The following is a 19,339-nucleotide window of genomic DNA, read 5'->3' as shown; positions in this document are numbered from 1 at the left end:
TTCCTAAAAATTTTAGAATCAGCCTGTCAATTTCCGTTAATATGCCATCTGAGATTTTGAATGAGACTGCATTAAACCTATAGACCATTTTGGGGGAAAATGACATCTTTACCATATTGAGTCTTCTAATTGATAAACATGGTATATAGTCCTCCATTTAGGTGGTCTTTCATTTTTTTCAATATTTGCAGTTTTCTGTATAGAGGTACAGCATATCTTTAGATATGTTTGTAGGTATTTGATATTTTCCTATTATAAATTGTATCTATTGCTTTAAAACCAACCACCCTGAAACTTAATGGCTTCAAACAACCAAAATGAATCTATGTGCTGGCTGGGAGTTTTCTTCTGGCCTTGCCTAGGGTCACTCATGAGTCTATAGTCATTTGATGGCTTGACTGGGGAAGTGGCAGGGTTGAAGTTCCAAGTTGGCTTCACTCATATGTCTTGCACACTGGCTGTCAACTGGAATGCCTCTGTTCTCCCCTACATGGCCTCATCTTCCAGCAGGCTAGAGGTCAAATAGTTTCCCAGAGTTTATCCCAGTTTGCACTCTGACCAGTATGATGGCAAAAGCAGAAGCCACAAAAGACCACTTCAGGACTAGTCTTGGAAGTTACACAGCATTGCTTCTGAACTTGATTGGTTAGAGCAAATCACAAGGCCATCCCAATTTAAGAGATGGTGAAATGGTGGACTCTGTCTCTTCATGGGAAGAACAGGAAAGTCACATTGCAAAGGGGTGTGGCCACAGAGAAGCATGATTCATTGGGACCAGTATTTTAACAATCTACCTTTGCTTCTAGTAGGCAATGATTTCTGAAGATACAAAAACCATAACCATGATGGAAAAGGCCAATAACCTGGACTTATTAAAATTAAAAACTTCTGTTCATCAAAAAATGCTACTAAGATAGCAAAACTGCTAGCCACAGAGAAGGAATAATCTTTGCAATACATATATCCAAAAGAGGATATATCCATTTCGGATAAAAAGCCCCTACAAATCAATAAGAAAAACCCAACCCATTTACAAAAATGAACAACGTACTTGAAGCCACAATTCACAAAACATCTTAAATGAGATCCATTTGAAAAGGAGCTCAAACATTAGTCATCAGGGAAATGCAAAATAGTACCATGAGATACCACCACACACTTCATTTTTCATAGGCCTATACATGTCATAGATATTTACTACTTATTAATGAAAGACCCATCTCCTAGAAAAATAATTGCCTACTGTATGCAGTTTGTGTGAAAGAGAGAAACTATTTTTTGTTCTTCTGCCCCTCCCAATTGAAAACGTGCTGGATTTACTCTTAGGGAAGGAACAGAGCTACTCTGTTTTCAATGCCAGATTGGACTTGAAGAGGCCTTTCTTAGGAGGTGATTATCTAATGCTTTTTTCTCCCATTGCTTGCCCATGTACATGTACACATCATGGGAAAAAGATCATAGCTTTGTCAGAGGTTGTGGATTTCCTAGACCACAATTCTCTAATGCACTGAGAAATACTGCTTCAATTTCCCCACTTGGAATGTTGACAGCAGCAATATAGTCTCCACAGAGCTTTTTACAAAGCTATGGTTTTCCATTGTGCTGTTAGAGAGCTGATTTTTAAAAGCCAAAGGTAGGAATTCGCTGGATAGAGAGCTCAAAGAACCTGCTGCTCTCAGGAAAACCCTGAGGCAGGTGCTAAGAAGTCTTCTTTTCTGTCTGGGCTATTCTGCTGCCAGGATTACCCTTCCGGTGTCAAGAGCAAACCACTTTTCACATATGGTAAAAAGAGACTGACCTGCTCAGTGGCTTCTCTTTTGGCATTGTATGTATCCAGGTGTTCTTGCAACTCCAAAACACCAAACTTGAGGGTTTCCAGCAAACCACATGACATCAGCTGTGAAATCAGAAATATTGACCCAGGTTACCATTTCTGATTGAAATCACGAGACTCACAAAATCATGAGACTTTTCAGTTATGGAATACCTATTAGTTGGTTTTTGGATATTCTCTTATTCTACTCTGTCCCCTACTAAGAGCTGAGCTCTCACTGGAACAGAGTAGGAGTGCAGTGGGACTTCAGAAGTCTCAGGAAGGACATCCTCAAGTGTTTTCAAAGACGTCAGGCAAGACCAGTACATACCTCAACCTTGAAGATTTTTAAACCTTAGTTCTTTAAATACCTTAATATATAATCTAGAAGTGTGCTTGGAAATAAATCAGGAAATGAACCAGGAGGCCTGAGTATTTCACGGGGGGAGGTTTAGGTATCTCCTACGCATTTTTATTTAAGAATAAAAAAATTACCCATCTCTAGAGCATGACTTTTTAGCTTTCCCATCTAGGACTCTGTGGAGGGTAAGGGCAGGAAGGAGTCAGAATCAGAAATAGTCACAAGTTGCTGCATCTAATATACCAGAATTGTACTTTGCCAAATATTTATAATCCTGTTGAAAATCTGAACCTTTATACCATAAAATTCAGAATTACTTAGAAAAAAAAGACGACTTACTGAATGATGCCATTCAAATGTAGTCTTTATAATAAATGTGCATGTAAAAACTTACTGTTTCAGCATCCACAAAGACTGTTGGGCATTCTGAACATATCATCATCACTTCCAAGGAGCTTTTAAATTTGGTACCAATGCGTTGCAGACTCTCACCAAGAAAGCTGACTGCCTCATTAGTTATTTCTCCAAACTTTCTTTGAATTGTCTATGGGGAAAAGCAAAAGAGTTTGGTGTTTCATAAGAAAGCCTTTTTTTACCTTTAAAAGTAAAGAAGCATAATAGGGTAGACTTTTATTTTAAAATTATAATGATATATAGAATTTTAACCATTGATCTGTAAATCCATATTTTTAGGTATTTCCTTAGGAAACATATTAATTTCTAAAAAGAAACAAAAATTTACAAAATAATATTACTGAAAAAATTAATGCTATATGCCAGTCATCTCCCTATTCCTGAGATTTTTTCATCAGAGGCAGACAGATGGATGCATGCTGTACATTCTTAGCAATCAAAGTCCTTGCCTGTCTTGAGGAAGTTGTTCATCAAAAGTTATTACCTGAAAGAAACTTTCAGTAAATGTAGTTTACTATTCTTGACTATGGGCTGCCATCTGGCTTAACTTTAGGTAAAGTCATAAAAAATGTATTAAGAGTAATATTTTCTCCAAGTCCAAGAATATTCATTTCCATAAAACAGACAATGCCTGACTCACAGTAAGTCAATCAATTAGACTACATTATCAGTAGTATCAATGGTTAAAGTATACCTACTTATATATGTGTTGCACTGTTAGGTGGCATTATGATTAAAATAAAAAGCATAAATCCACACTTTCAGCCATCATGAAACTTACAACATCAGTAAGAATATGAGTAGAAAAACCAAGTAGTGATGCAGTAAGTACAGAATTAAATAAGCGCTCCCGTTAATGAGTGCTAAAGAACTTCCAGGAGAGAGAGACTGGAGGTTGGAGTGGTTGGGAAAGCTTTGGTAAGAAAATGTATTTAGCTGAGTCTTCCAAGATGGGCAAAATTTGGGAGGAGAAAAGGGAGGAAAGGTAGTAGATAGTTCAGAGGATATAACTTAAATGGTGGCATTTTTCTGTACCTTAGTTTCCCTCTCCACTGAATGCTAAAAATCAAATCTACATTCCATAGTTGTGGTGTGAGAACACTTACTATAAAGCCATTTAGCACAGTGCCTAGCACGTAGTGGGTAGTCAATAAATTTTAGCTTATATTATCGTTATTGTTGGGGAGGAAGCAACCTTAACAGCTAAAACTTTTAAGGTCCTCACAGAGTCATAAAAGTGTCCATTACTTTAACCCTTGATTATAAACTGATTTATGATATATTAACTGTAAGCTCCCTGAAGGCAGAGCTTAGGCCTTTATTTCTTTGGTATCCTGATAGTGCCTAAGCATACTGCAGAAAACATATCAGATGTTGTTTTGAAGTTTTATTCTAATTGCCTTAAGGGAGAAATCTGTACCAGTCATTGTATAATGTACCAGCAGTACCACAATGTCACAGTGTCAATGTAAGTAATACTACTAGCTTAGAAAAAAAAAATTATTAAAGAAAACTGGTAGGAATATTAAAATTGGAGATGCTGATTTTAGAAGAAAAACTGTAACTTGAATAGGTAACTATAATATAAATTCAGAAACCCTGAACCTCACTGACCTGAAAAAGCCTAGAAAACACATGAAAAGTAAACACTGCAGAGGACCCGTCGGTGTCAGACAGCATCTGATTGACGTGGCAGCGCCAGGCTTCCTCTTCATCATCATATGCCACGGGCTGAAAGGCGGCTATGATGGCAGAAAGAAATGGTGATGGCAGAGGCGACGTCTGTACTTCTGGAAAACCATCTTGCTCTTCTTCGTCTTGACTGTTAACACAGATATCACAAATATCATAACACTATCTCAGAAAAAAAGAATAGGCTCAATCACGTAAGACAGCTTAAGTCATTTGACAGGTTATTTTTATTCATATATACACACTGATTTAGAAAATGTACAACCACCTAAATCTTGTAAGAAAGTGTGAATAAGTGAATTCCTGTTCTTTCTAGTTAGCATTTTTAGAATTAGAACTCTAATTTCAAGCAACTACCTTAAAATAACCCAAGTCCTATAATGTGCCACCACTATGGATTAATTTTAGTAACTTCTATGAATAATACCAATGAGAATGTTTTCATTTTCAATGGTCAATTTTGGAGGCTTTTATTTGAACAGCCTCACATTGGTGATAATATTTTTAAAGTTTTGATCATGATCTTTTGTGTTAAGGGCTATGTTAGGTGCCTTATATGGATAATTTCATTCAGTCTTTGCAACTACATGAGGATTAGGTTCTATTATTATCTTGATTTTAAAGATGAAACAAAAAGTTCAGTAAGGTTAAATAATATGTCTAGTTACTGGGTAAGAAATGACAGGGCCAGAATTTGAACCCAGGACTACGGGTCCAATTACTATTAGCCAGGAAACACATAGCTAGCTCAGTTATTTCATAAGCACATACTATGTTCCTAGCAATATGGCCAATAATAGATTGGAATCCAAAGAAACATAAGACCTGGCCATTTCCTTCAAATAATTTATAATCCCAAAAGTCAGATTATACAAACCAAAACGGAACAATGGAAAAAGATGAAGATATATTTGGGTTGGACATTCTACAACTCTCGGCCATAAATATGAAGAAATATTTGAGTCTGACACTCCATAAAAAAGACATGTGTTATTCAAGGTCTTAAGATTGAATGTTTCGCATTACAAGCTGGTTCTATAAGGCTTTATCGAAATTTTGGAGCAATGCATATGGAAGAGAGGGACCCAAGTAAAGACTGGAGAAAACCATCAAAATAAAGCAGACATCTGAAGTGAAAACAAATGAGACCTCAAAAAGGTTAATTTTAAAACTGTCACTGTAGTGACTGATTTTAACACGTATACTATAAGCTAGAGTAGGTAACCTGTTTGCTTAGTAGGAATGCTCCATTCTTTTTCAGCTGCAGTAGTTGGCCAAAGTCGACTGTTTGGCTTCAGCCTTTTAGAAAGCCAACTAGCTGAATAGCATCGTTTCTGGCATTCCTGAACTTGTGCATGATTAATGATTGAATGGTTGCATGGGCTACTGCCATATTCAAATCAGTAATATGAAAAAGGTGTATCACTAAGATTTATTGTTAATATCTGATTATATATTTTCAAATATAGGTAAGTATTCTTCATATGTTGACGGTAAAAAAAAATCTCCAATGTGTTGTATATGTTAAAACTCTATTATCACATGAAGTATAAAGGTGTAATTTTTATTGTAAAAGTAAAATTCTGAAATACTTGCTGATTATTAAATATTAATTTTATATAAAAACAGTTATCCAGGAGCTCAACTTGTTGAATGGGGAAATAGATACACGCACAGAGTGCATGAAGTTAGATACCTTTATAAAAAACATAATATTGAACCACAAATATTTATGAAATTTAAATAGTGGATATTCTAATTCTATGTGTTACAGAATTATTTGGTATATGAGTTTCATAACAGCCACCAAAATTTCCCTTAAAAACTATAAATAATTATTATTCAAGTTAGTCCATGAGTAAAGAAAAAGTTCCATTTGAGAATTCTTCATACTTTTTGGTAATACGTTTTTAATGTATGGAGCATAAACATTTAAAAGGAGCAATCTAGCATCTAAGAAATAATCTGCCTATAATAGAAATAAAACTTAAAAAATATGACCACTGATCATGAAACTGTAAAAACAACTTTTTGGATATATTTTAGATTTAAATTCTGGTATCACAGAAGTTCATTCCAATATTGATTTTAACATTTGGCCATCTAGCATGCCAAAATAGATATTTGGTGTGCTTCTAAATGTGGAATACCACTTACTATGCTTTGAAAATGGCCTAATTGTTTTTCTTTATGGGAATGTCCATAATCGAAGAAATATCCCATTAGAGTAAGGCATTCTATCTTTAAAAATGAAGATAGTATGATTCTAGACTAAAACACACAAAGTACGATTACAGACTGAAACGCACAAAGAAATGAAAGTAAGTAAACTGGAATACAGGGGCACTCTTTGGAAGGAATGGGGGAGAGATTATCACCTCACTATGGTGTTTATGATACTGTATTCTCACCTAGACAGTCCGGAGAAATCTGCTTCTTCTTCTTCACATCTTTCATCTAGCTCTTTCAGAGCTAAGGTAACATCCTCTTCGCAGATTGACTCAGGGTAGCTTTCAGGAGCTAGAGGCTCCGGCATTTCAGTTTCTTCTAAATCAAGAATTCCTTGACACACAAGAGAATCCTGCTGTTCTTGAATTATATAGGACCCTTCATCTTCAAAGGTTGTAACATGTTCTTCCTTTAATACTGAACTTGTATCCTACAAAACAATCATATTTTTAGTGAACTATAAAAACATAAAAAAGAATTTTACAACACAATAAATAAGTATTGCCATCCATCTAAGTCTGTTTTATTAAGTGGTGTTCATTTATACAGTCTAACTATATGTATAAATACATATATGTATATGTATTTTTTTGAAACAGAGTCTTGCTCTGTCACTTCCACTGGAGTGCAATGGCGTGATCTCGGCTCACTGCAATCTCCGCCTCTCAGGTTCAAGCGATTCTCCTGCCTCAGCCACCCAAGCAGTAAGGACTACAGGCACATGACACCACACCCAGCTAATTTTTTTTTTTGTATTTTTTAGTAGAGATAGGGTTTCACCATGTTAGCCAGGATGGTCTCGATCTCTTCACCTCGTGATTCGCCCGCCTTGGCCTCCCAAAGTGCTGGGATTACAGGTGTGACCCACTGTACCCGGCCACTTTTACAGTTTTTGAACCAGTTATAAACTTTTTTAATGGTCATAGGTTTAAAATATTTTGAAATTAAAATATATCACCTATTATTGTATAGAAATATTGAAGACTTTTTCTTTTCTCTTCAGTAATAGGATTTAGGTGTTTACTTAGAAATACACACTTTGGTCCAAGATGGCCAAATAGGAACAGCTCCAGGCTACAGCTCCCAACGTGAGCGACACAGAAGATGGGTGATTTCTGCATTTCCAACTGAGGTACCGGATTCATCTCACTAGGGTGTGTTGGACAGTGGGTGCAGGACAGTGGATACAGCCCGCCAAGTGAGAGCCGAAGCAGGGCGAGGCATTGCCTCACCCAGGAAGCACAAGGGGTAAGGGAATTCCCTTTCCCAGCCAAGGGAAACTATGATACACAGCACCTGGAAAATTGGGCCACTCCCACCCTAATACTGCACTCTTCCAAGGGATTTAGCAAACGGCACACCAGGAGATTATATCCCGTGCCTGGCTCAGAGGGTCCCATGCCCATGGGGCCTCCCTCAGTGCTAGCACAGCAGTCTGAGATCTAACTGCAAGGTGGCAGCGAGGCTGGGGGAGGGGCGCCCACCATTGCTGAGGCTTGAGTAGGTAAACAAAGCAGCCTCCAAGCTCAAATGGGTGGAGCCCACTGCAGCTCAAGGAGGCCTGCCTGCCTCTGTAGACTCCACCTCTGTGGACAGGGCATACCCAAACAAAAGGCAGCAGAAACCTCTGCAGATTTAAATGTCCCTGTCTGACAGCTTTGAAGAGAGTAGTGGTTCTCCCAGCATGGAGTTTGAGATCTGAGAACAGACAGACTGCCTCCTCAAGTGGGTCCCTGACCCCCGAGTAGCCTAACCAGGAGGCACCCCCTAGTAGGCGCAGACTGACACCTCACATGGCCGGGTACCCCTCTGAGACGAAGCTTTCAGAGGAAGGATCAGGCAGCAACATTTGCTGTTCAGTAATATTCACTATTCTGCAGTCTCCCCTGCTGGATACCCAGGCAAACAGGGTCTGGAGTGGACCTCCAGCAAACTCCACCAGACCTGCAGCTGAGGGTCCTGACTGTTAGAAGGAAAACTAACAAACAGAAAGGACATCCACACCAAAACCCCATCTGTACGTCACCATCATCAAAGACCAAAGGTAGATAAAACCACAAAGATGGGAAAAAAACAGAGCAGAAAAGCTGAAAATTCTAAAAATCAGAGCACCTCTCTCCCTCCAAAGGAACACAGCTCCTCCCCGGCAACGGAACAAAGCTGGATGGAGAATGACTTTGACGAGTTGAGAGAAGAAGGCTTCAGATGATCAAACTTCTCCGAGGTAAAGAAGGAAGTTCGAACCCATCACAAAGAAGCTAAAAACCTTGAAAAAAGATTAGACGAATGGCTAACTAGAATAACCAATGTAAAGAAGTCCTTAAATGACCTGATAAGACCTGAAAACCATGGCACAAGAACTATGTGACAAATGCACAAGCTTCAGTAACCGACACGATCAACTGGAAGAAAGGGTATCAGCGATTGAAGATCAAATAAATGAAATAAGCGAGAAGTGTAGAGAAAAAAGAGCAAAAAGAAATGAACAAAGCCTTCAAGAAATATGGGACCATGTGAAAAGACCAAATCTACGTCTGACTGGTGTGCCTGAAAGTGACGGGGAAAATAGAACCAAGTTGGAAAACACTGTGCAGGATATCATCCAGGAGAACTTCCCCAACCTAGTAAGGCAGGCCAACATTCAAATTCAGGAAATACAGAGAACGCCACAAAGATAATCCTCAAGAAGAGCAACTCCAAGACACATAATTGTCAGATTCACCAAAGTTGAAATGAAGGAAAAAATCTTAAGGGCAGCCAGAGAGAAAGGTCGGGTTACACACAAAGGGAAGCCCATCAGACTAACAGCAGATCTCATGGCAGAAACTCTCCAAGCCAGAAGAGAGTGGGGAGTCAATATTCAACATTGTTAAAGAAAAGAATTTTCACCCAGAATATCATATCCAGCCAAACTAAGTTTCACAAGTGAAGGAGAAATAAAATCCTTTACAGACAAGCAAATGCTTAGAGATTTTGTCACCACTAGGCCTGCCCTACAAGAGATCCTGAAGGAAGCACTAAACATGGAAAGGAACAACAGGTACCAGCCATTGCAAAAACATGTCAAAATGTAAAGTCCATTGAGGCTAGGAAGAAACTGCATCAACTAACGAGCAAAATAACCAGCTAACATCATAATGACAGGATCAACTTCACACATAACACTATTAACCTTAAATGTAAATGGACTAAGTGGTCCAATTAAAAGACATAGACTGGCAAATTGGATAAAGAGTCAAGACCCATCAGTTTGCTGTATTCAGGAGACCCATCTCACATGCAGAGACACACATAGGCTCAAAATAAAGGGACGGCGGAAGATCTACCAAGCAAATGGAAAACAAAAAAAAGCAGGGGTTGCAATCCTAGTCTCTGATAAAACAGACTTTAAACCATCAAAGATCAAAAGAGACAAAGAAGGCCATTACATAATGGTAAAGGGATCAATTCATCAGGAAGAGCTAACTATCCTAAATATATATGCACCCAACACAGGAGCACCCAGATTCATAAAGCAAGTCCTTAGAGACTTACAAAGAGACTTCGACTCCCATACAGTAATAATGGGAAACTTTAACACCCCACTGTCAACATTAGACAGATCAACGAGACAGAAAGTTAACAAGGATATCCAGGAATTGAACTCATCTCTGCAGCAAGCAGACCTAATGGACATCTACAGAACTCTCCACCCCAAATCAACAGAATATACATTCTTCTCAGCACCACATCACACTTATTCCAAAATTGACCACATAGTTGGAAGTAAAGCACTCCTCAGCAAATGTAAAAGAACAGAAATTATAACCAAGTGTCTCTCTGACCACAGTGCAATCAAACTAGAACTCAGGACTAAGAAACTCAATCAAAACTGCTCAACTACATGGAAACAGAACAACCTGCTCCTGAATGACTACTGGGTACATAATGAAATGAAGGCAGAAATAAAGATGTTCTTTGAAACCAATGAGAACAAAGATACAACATACCAGAATCTCTGGGACACATTTAAAGCAGTACACACTGTGCTTTAAATGTGAGGGAAATTTATAGCACTAAATGCCCACAAGAGAAAGCAGGAAAGATCTAAAATTGACACCCTAACATCACAATTAAAAGAACTAGAGAAGCAAGAGCAAACACATTCAAAAGCTAGCAGAAAGCAAGAAATAACTAAGATCAGAGCAGAACTGAAGGAGATAGAGACACAAAAAACCCTCCAAAAAATCAATGAATCCAGGAGCTGGTTTTTTGAAAAGATCAACAAAATTGATAGACCGCTAGCAAGACTAATAAAAAAGAAAAGAGAGAAGAATGAAATAGACGCAACAAAAAATGATAAAGGGGATATCACCACCGACCCCACAGAAATACAAACTACCATCAGAGAATACTATAAACACCTCTATGCCAATAAACTAGAAAAGCTAGAAGAAATGGATAATTTCCTGGACACTTACACTCTCCCAAGATTAAACCAAGAAGAGGTTGAATCCCTGAATAGACAAATAGGAGGGTCTGAAATTGAGGCAATAATTAATAGCCTACCCACCAAAAAGAGTTCAGGACCAGATGGATTCACAGCTGAATTCTACTGGAGGTACAAGGAGGAGCTGGTACCATTCCTTCTGAAACTATTCCAATCAATAGAAAAAGAGGGAATCCTCCCTTACTCATTATATCAGGCCAGCATCATCCTGATACCAAAGCCTGGCAGAGACACAACAAAAAAAGAGAATTTTAGACCAACATCCTTGATGAACATTAATGCAAAAATCCTCAATAAAATACTGGCAAACCGAATCCAGCAGCACATCAAAAAGCTTATCCACCATGATCAAGTGGGCTTCATCCCTGCGATGCAAGGCTGGTTCAACATATGCAAATCAATAAACGTAATCCAGCATATAAACAGAATCAAAGACAAAAACCACATGATTCTCTCAATAGATGCAGAAAATGCAAATTTTGCCTTTGACAAAATTCAACAGCCCTTCATGCTAAAAACTCTAAATAAATTTGGTATTGATGGAATGTATGTCAAAATAATAAGAGCTATTTATGACAAACCCACAGCCAATATCATACTGAATGGGCATAAATTGGAAGCATTCCCTTTGAAAACTGGCACAAGCCAGGGATGCCCTCTCTCACCACTCCTATTCAACATAGTGTTGGAAGTTCTGGCCAGAGCAATCAGGCAGGAGAAAGAAATAGAGGGTATTCAATTAGGAAAAGAGGAAGTCAAATTGTCCCTGTTTGCAATGACAGGATTGTATATTTAGAAAACCCCATTGTCTCAGCCCAAAATCTCCTTAAGCTGATAAGCAACTTCAGTAAAGTCTCAGGATACAAAATTAATGTGCAAAAATCACAAGCATTCTTATACACCAGTAACAGACAGAGAGCCACATCATGACTGAACTTCCATTCACAACTGCTTCAAAGAGAATAAAATACCTAGGAATCCAACTTACAAGGGATGTGAAAGACCTCTTCAAGGAGCACTACAAACCACTGCTCAATGAAATAAAGGAGGACACAAACAAATGGAACAACATTCCATGCTCATGGATAGGAAGAATCAGTATCATGAAAATGGCCATACTGCCCAAGGTAATTTATAGATTCAATGCCATCCCCATTAAGCTACCAATTACTTTCTTCACAGAATTGGAAAAAACTGCTTTAAAGTTCATATGGAACCAAAAAAGAGCCCGCAGTGCCAAGACAACCCTAAGCCAAAAGAACAAAGCTGGAGGCATCACGCTAACTGACTTCAAACTATACCACAAGGCTACAGTAACCAAAACAGCATGGTACTGCTACCAAAACAGAGATATAGACCAATGGAACAGAACAGAGCCCTCAGAAATAATACCACACATCTACAACCATCTGATCTTTGACAAACCTGAGAAAATCAAGAAATGGGGAAAGGATTCCCTATTTAATAAATGGTGCTGGGAAAACTGGCTAGCCACATGTAGAAAGCTGAAACTGGATCCCTTCCTTACACCTTATACAAAAATTAATTCAAGATGGATTAGAGACTTAAATGTTAAACCTAAAACCATAAAAACCCTAGAAGAAAACCTAGGCAATACCATTCAGGACATAGGTACGGGCAAGGACTTCCTGTCTAAAACACCAAAAGCAATGGCAACAGAAGCCAAAATTGACAAATGGGATCTAATCAAACTAAAGAGCTTCTGCACAGCAAAAGAAACTACCATCAGAGTGAACAGGCAACCTACAGAATGGGAGAAAATTTTTGCAATCTACTCATCTGACAAAAGGCTAATATCCAGAACCTACAAAGAACTCAAACAAATTTACAAGAAAAAAAATCAAACAACCCCATCAAAAAGTGGGCAAAGGATATGAACAGACACTTCTCAAAAGAAGACATTTATGCAGCCCACAGACACATGAAAAAATGCTCATCATCACTTGCCATCAGAGAAATGTAAATCAAAACCACAATGAGATACCATCTCACACCAGTTAGAATGGCAATCATTAAAAAGTCAGGAAACAACAGGTGTTGGAGAGGATGTGGAGAAATAGGAACACCTTTACACTGTTGGTGTGATTGTAAACTAGTTCAACCATTGTGGAAGACAGTGTGGCGATTCCTCAAGGATCTAGAACTATAAATACCATATGACCCAGCCATTCCATTACTGGGTATATACCCAAAGGGGTATAAATCATGCTGTCACAAAGATGCATGCACAGGTATGTTTCTTGTGGCACTATTCACAATAGCAAAGACTTGGAACCAACCCAAATGTCCATCAATGACAGACTGGATTAAGAAAATGTGGCACATATACACCATGGAATACAATGCAGCCATAAAAAAGGATGAGTTCATGTCCTTTGTAGGGACATGGATGCAGCTGGAAACCATCATTCTCGGCAAACTATTGCAAGAACAGAAAACTAAACACCGCATATTCTCACTCATAGGTGAGAACTGAACAATGAGAACACTTGGACACAGGAAGGGGAACCTCACACACTGGGGCCTTTTGCGGGGTGGGGTGGGGGGAGGGATAGCATTAGGAGATATACCTAATGTAAATGATGAGTTAATGGATGTAGCATGCCAACATGGCACATGTATACATATGTAACAAACCTGCACGTTGTGCACATGTACCCTAGAATTTAAAGTATAATAAAAAATAAATAAATTAAAAAAAAAAAGAAGTATGTGCTTTGGTACAGTATCTTCTCTCATATATGCTCTAACTCTACACAAGTAAAACGTTGTATTGTTAGTATAAATTGTCTCCTGTTTGAAATGTCATTTCTTTCATTACACTGGAACACATTATATTCTGGATATAAGTAGGGGAGATGACTCAAAGTAATTAACCCACTGGTCTGTGGGGCTGCCATACAGCAGGAATAGGTACTGGCCAATCAGAAGGATGCCGAACCCAGACAACTAGGGCGGCTTTACTATAAGACCTCATTTTGGCTTTGAGTATTGATAAAGTTTCATCAGTGAGCTACAGTTCAGAAGACATTAGGACATTTTAGATAATTATACTTTTGAAAATTAAACTATTACAAGCTCATTATCAAAAAAGAGTATATTCTCCTAATTTGAAGTAAACAATAACGAAAATATGTTATAAAGCATACTAGTGGTGTGCCCTTTCTATCTACTGTAATATTACTGAAACAATGTTGCTATGTGATACAGAAGTGGTAGAGGCTCAATGAGCTGCTACTATTAAAAAATGAAAACACCTTCAAAGCATATATGATGATAGTATCAACACTAGTTTTTAGTTTATTAATCAATTAGAAAATAAGTACTAATGGTCATAGTTTTAGGAATAAAGATCAGCTTCTTTTGAGTATTTGGACCTAAGTTACTTCTCAGCTGTAGAGTAGCTTCTTATCTCTTTTTCATGGATAAAAATAGAATTTCCTTCCAAAATAAGAAAAGTAAGAGAAAGTCAGAGCCTATGACCCTACACTAGCCTGGGCCTTATTCATATGTAAAACTCATCTATAAAATGAAGGATTTTGACTAGATTCTGGGCTGAGTGCTCTGGTATAAATAATTCCTAACTGCAATTAGTTTATAATCTGATAACCGGGTTAGGCTAATAAGTGAATGACAATAACATATACCAGAGTAATGGTAAATGTAAGGCAAATACTATCAGCAACATACAAATGGATGCTGGTACTCAATGATGGGAAAGCTCACATCTGGTTGAGGCAACTGAGGTGAGTCTCCTTGGAGGAAACAGCATGTTTTGACAAATATGAGGTAGGGATGGTATTGCAGGGAAAGTGATTAGAAGATATCAAAGGCATAGAAATATGCCATAAAAACACAAAGTGGTCTGGATTTAGTTAAGCACGGAAAGCAGCAAACTCTGAGTCTTTACTTTAGCATTGAATATAATATAGTACAATTATTTCTTAATTCTTCCACCAGTTTATATTCAATATACCCTAAGGTTTCCAGATGAATTTTCTAAAAAAAATTTGTCATTATTTGGGAAGATAATTTATGTGACAGTACTAGAGACATTTCTATACCTAGAATATTTATTGGCATGAATTTTTCCTTCTACATCAACACGAACATACTGTTATCTCAACCTAAACTTAGTTCGATGCCCTCACTTTTCATTAGTTCACACTTGCAGTGGATTGTCATTTTTTCTTGAATAATAATTTCAAGATGATATTTTATCTGTAGTTAGTATCATATAATATACAATGAAATTTTCTAGTAATGCCTACATGTAATGAAGAAAGTGCTTTTGGGGCTGATAAAATGGATTCCATTGTTTATATGTAGATTATGAGAAATCAAATTTTCTTGTACTTCACCTTATTAGACAATGACACATGCACACATGCTTTGTTACAGAGATTTCTTTCCTATAAGGAATAATTTGTCATCCATGAGTTGGATTCGAAGCTATCATAAATAATAAAAGAAACCCTCTGTGAGTAAATACAAGTGAAGAACTTAATCCCCTCTTGAGATCAGAGTGTAACATGTGTATATTACGGAGAAGAAAGGGACACCCAGCTCTAAAGTTTGTCATGACAAGAGATGCTTTAGTCTACTCCATTTTATCTTTCCAATATTAAAATGATTTAAGGGAAGAAATTCAAATAAACATTTTTAGGAGTGGATTTATTCCTTTAATTCACAAAATATTTCACCCATTAAAATTAATTATATTCTTTGTCTTAAGAATTTGCTTTAAAAATAATTATGGTTTTACTTAAATATCTTGGTGCTTTTCTACTTTTTTTTTTTTTTTTTTGGTACAAGAGGCAATTTTGGGTCATTTGACACTATTTGGCAAAACAGAGAAAAACAAATTAGGCCATATATCCAACAGATATAAGGCTGTCATATTCCCTGTGGATAGCCATTCTTTTGGTGATAATTTTAGTATCAGTAGAACTGTTTCTAAATGAAATACCATGCTTTCAAAATATCCCTTTCATTCTCATCCACTGGTGTTACGGTGTATGGTGTGATCCAAACTAGGCACTGTAGTTTGGCTTAATAACTAATAAACCTCCCAACAACTGAAAGGAATATAGTCTATTTAAAATGCATCTCTAAATTCTGTCAGTTCTCTCCTGTAAACATTTCTCATGTTTGTGCCCTTAGTCAGGCCCTGCTAAATTCTTGCTAATATTCTTCCAGCTTAGCTCCTTCATCTCCTCCAATCCACCCTCAATGCCTCTGCCTTAGAGACTTCAATAACAACAATGAGGCTGCAACCCTTCTGTGATTATCCCTAACTGCAAGCTTTATTTGTCAGGGACTAGAACCTACTTTCCATTTTTGACAAAAAAGGCCAAAGTTTTAAGAAATAATCAGATCATGTTCTTCTTCGATGGTTACCTGCTGTGTGGCCTGTGACACATGTCATGACAGCACCTTGGCCCACCCCTCTCCTTGTTCACTGCATTCCAGCCTCATTGGCCAGTTTTCTGTACTTCAGATGTATCAGGGCCTTTTAAACTGCTGCCTCCCCTGCCTGGAACCTTCTCCCTCCAAAGCTTCAAGGGGTGGGCTGGTTTTTGTCATTTAGGTTTCACCTTAAATGCTACCCCTAACTTTCTCCTTCACTCAAGTCCACATTACTGTTAAGACTTTTTTAGTACGATGAAAAAGATAAGCACTTTCTGACATATTATTTATATTTTGTTTTACTTGCTTATTATCTGTCTCTCCTACTAGAATGAAGCTCCATAAAACCAAAAGCCTTTGTTTGTGTCACAGTTGCCATGGGCCCCATGCCTAGCCTAGTGCCTAGCACGAGGTAGCGGCTCAGTAGATATTGGTCACATAAATGAATGCTCACATGCCATGTGGGTCCATCTTGGTATCTGGTACAGTGCATGTTACTTAATAGGTATCTCTTGAAATAATAAAAATTTGAATGTCTTTCTGTTATCTCCAGATAAAGTCTTAAGTCTTTAGTGTGGCATATAGGACTTCTCCTGTCTATTACCTCAAGATAAAGTCTAAGTCTGTAGTGTGGCATATAGGACTTCTCCTGTCTTGGATCCCATTCATCGCTCCTATTGCTCTTCCTCTTCCTCCTCCCATTTTATTCTCTGGAAATACTCAATTTCCTGCTTTTAGCTAGACATACCATGCTATTTCACACTGCCATCCCTTTCTACATTGTGTTCCTCTGCCTGGAATGTCCCAGTTGCCATGAAACCTGTCCTTTCTTACCATCACCCCCAGTGCACAGTTGATCAGTTTTCTCTCAGTTTTCATAAAGCCTTGAACCTATTATTGAATTTTCCATACTGAAATGTAATTTCTTTTTTTCTTTTTTTTTAATTTTTGAGACGGAGTCTCATTCTGTCGCCAGGCTAGAGTGCAGTGGTGTGATCTCAGCTCACTGCAACCTCTGCCTCCCACATTCAAGCGATACAGGTGCATGCCACCATGCCCAGCTAATTTTTTGTATTTTTAGTAAAGACGGGGTTTCACCATGTTCGCCAGGATGGTCTTGATCTCTCTATTTTGTTTTTGTTTGTTTTTTTTTTTTTTTGGGACACAGTCTCGCACTGTTGCCAGGCTGGAGTGCAATGGTGACATCTCAGCTCACTGCAACCTCTGCCTTCTGGGTTCAAGCGATTTTCCTGTCTCAGTCTTCCGAGTAGCTGGGACAACAGGTACGCATCACCACACCCAGCTAATTTTTGTATTTTTAGTAGAGATGGAGTTTCACCATGCTGGCCAGATGGTCTCGATCTCCTGACCTCGTGATCTACCCGCCTCGGCCTCCCAAAGTGCTGGGATTACAGGAGTGAGCCACAGTGCCTGACTTGAAATGCAATTTTTTTTAAAAGCCTTCTCTGTCTTCCTTAATAGACAGCAAGAGAATGTTCTCTGACAACAGGGCCATCCATGCCCTATTCTTTCTGGCACCTAGTTGAATGCCTGGCATCTACTGAAACCACAATTAATATCTGTTGAATTGAATTATCTAAACCTTAGCCATATGAGTATGAGCATTTTAAAGATGGCTTGCTAATAAGGAAGCCAAAATGCCTTCATTTCAAAATACGTCTGGTTACTGTTAAAGTTGAAATATGTACAGGAGTCAGCCTAACAAGAACATGACAGTGTTTTATCACCTTACAAAAATAGTAAGATGTTACCTAGATTAGATTTAATAACTACATTAATTTGATGGACAGTGACAAAATATAGCATTTCCTAATATTTACCAAGGAATAAAAAAAGCACATATGACAGAGCTATAGCAATTACATTTTTTTAAAGTATAATAATCTTAAAAAAAAAACACTAATACTTACTTATTTTTGGTCAGTCATTAGCTTCAAATCTGGCTTACTTCTCACAGGCCTTTCCAAAAAACACAATACTAGTGGTTCCAAAGTCTTTTTAAAAGATTTCACTTAACAACTGCTAACACAGCTGGCCTGAGGTTTTAATCCCAATCACAGCACCAATCACATAAACCCAACACAAAGCAGAAAGAGAAAAAAAACCCAAAGTGGTCCTTCTAAGAAAATACAGAGCAACAGATGATGCTCGCCAACCCCATAGAAGCGTCTGTACATTACCTCACCACGTTTTGCAATGCAAACTGCTCGTTAAAAACATTCAAGATTATTTTTAACCTGTAGGTCATTTCCTTCATCTATCAACTTAAGAAAAAATCAGATTTGACTATTTCATTTAAAATAACTCAACAGGTTAGAAATACTGGAAACAAATCAATTTCAAAACTCTTTTGAAAGAAAAGTGGGAGCTATAAAAGAGTGCTAAAAAGAGCCCAGATTGGCCATGCACCAGCCCGCATTTCTCCCCACCTCAGGCAGCTGGCTGTTAGCATTATCTAGAGAAGCCTCCAAAGTTGGGGTCTCATCCCTGATTTGAAGCATTTCTTCTGTTGTGATGCTGCCAATGGAATCTTGAGACTGGAGAAGTAAGTCAGGATGGTCTGGCATTGTTTCATCAGTGGCAGAATCACTGTTTAACTAAAAAGAGAAACAGTAAAATGAGGAATTCATTTATGAGTCAGTGATGGTCACAAAAGCCACAAGAAACATTCTCTATCATAAAATATTTTAGGGGCTTCGTTATAAAGAGTTTCTGAGATTCTTAAAATCATCTTTCTTTCCTTCCAGTCTATACCAGAATGGGTGTTGTTAGGATAAGCAGCTAACCCCTCGGTAGAACTAAGTACGCATTAATACGGGCTAAATTTTGCTACACAAAAACTATCAAAGCGGAAGAACTCTATGTAACTATGACAACCTTGAGCTGAAAT

At 37.9% G+C, this 19,339-nt stretch overlaps 1 protein-coding gene across 19 annotated transcripts in view; it reads right to left on the bottom strand.

Moving 5' to 3' along the window:
• The window catches only part of FRYL (FRY like transcription coactivator), a 287,021-nt gene that overhangs the window by 10,495 nt on the left and 257,187 nt on the right, over positions 1-19,339 (bottom strand). For all 19 annotated transcript variants that reach the window (XM_050790052.1, XM_050790064.1, XM_050790057.1 and 16 more), the window contains 5 exons: positions 18,879-19,046; positions 6,692-6,939; positions 4,203-4,410; positions 2,569-2,718; positions 1,799-1,897 (listed from right to left, as the gene is read on the bottom strand). In XM_050790052.1, the coding sequence (XP_050646009.1) occupies positions 1,799-1,897; positions 2,569-2,718; positions 4,203-4,410; positions 6,692-6,939; positions 18,879-19,046 (873 nt within the window). The remainder of the gene's footprint in view (positions 1-1,798; positions 1,898-2,568; positions 2,719-4,202; positions 4,411-6,691; positions 6,940-18,878; positions 19,047-19,339) is intronic.

The sequence above is a fragment of the Macaca thibetana genome, chromosome 5 (genome assembly GCF_024542745.1).
Source record: "Macaca thibetana thibetana isolate TM-01 chromosome 5, ASM2454274v1, whole genome shotgun sequence".
Lineage (NCBI taxonomy): Eukaryota > Metazoa > Chordata > Mammalia > Primates > Cercopithecidae > Macaca > Macaca thibetana.
Note: the sequence above shows the minus strand (reverse complement) of the source record. Positions and strands in the feature narration are given on the sequence as shown.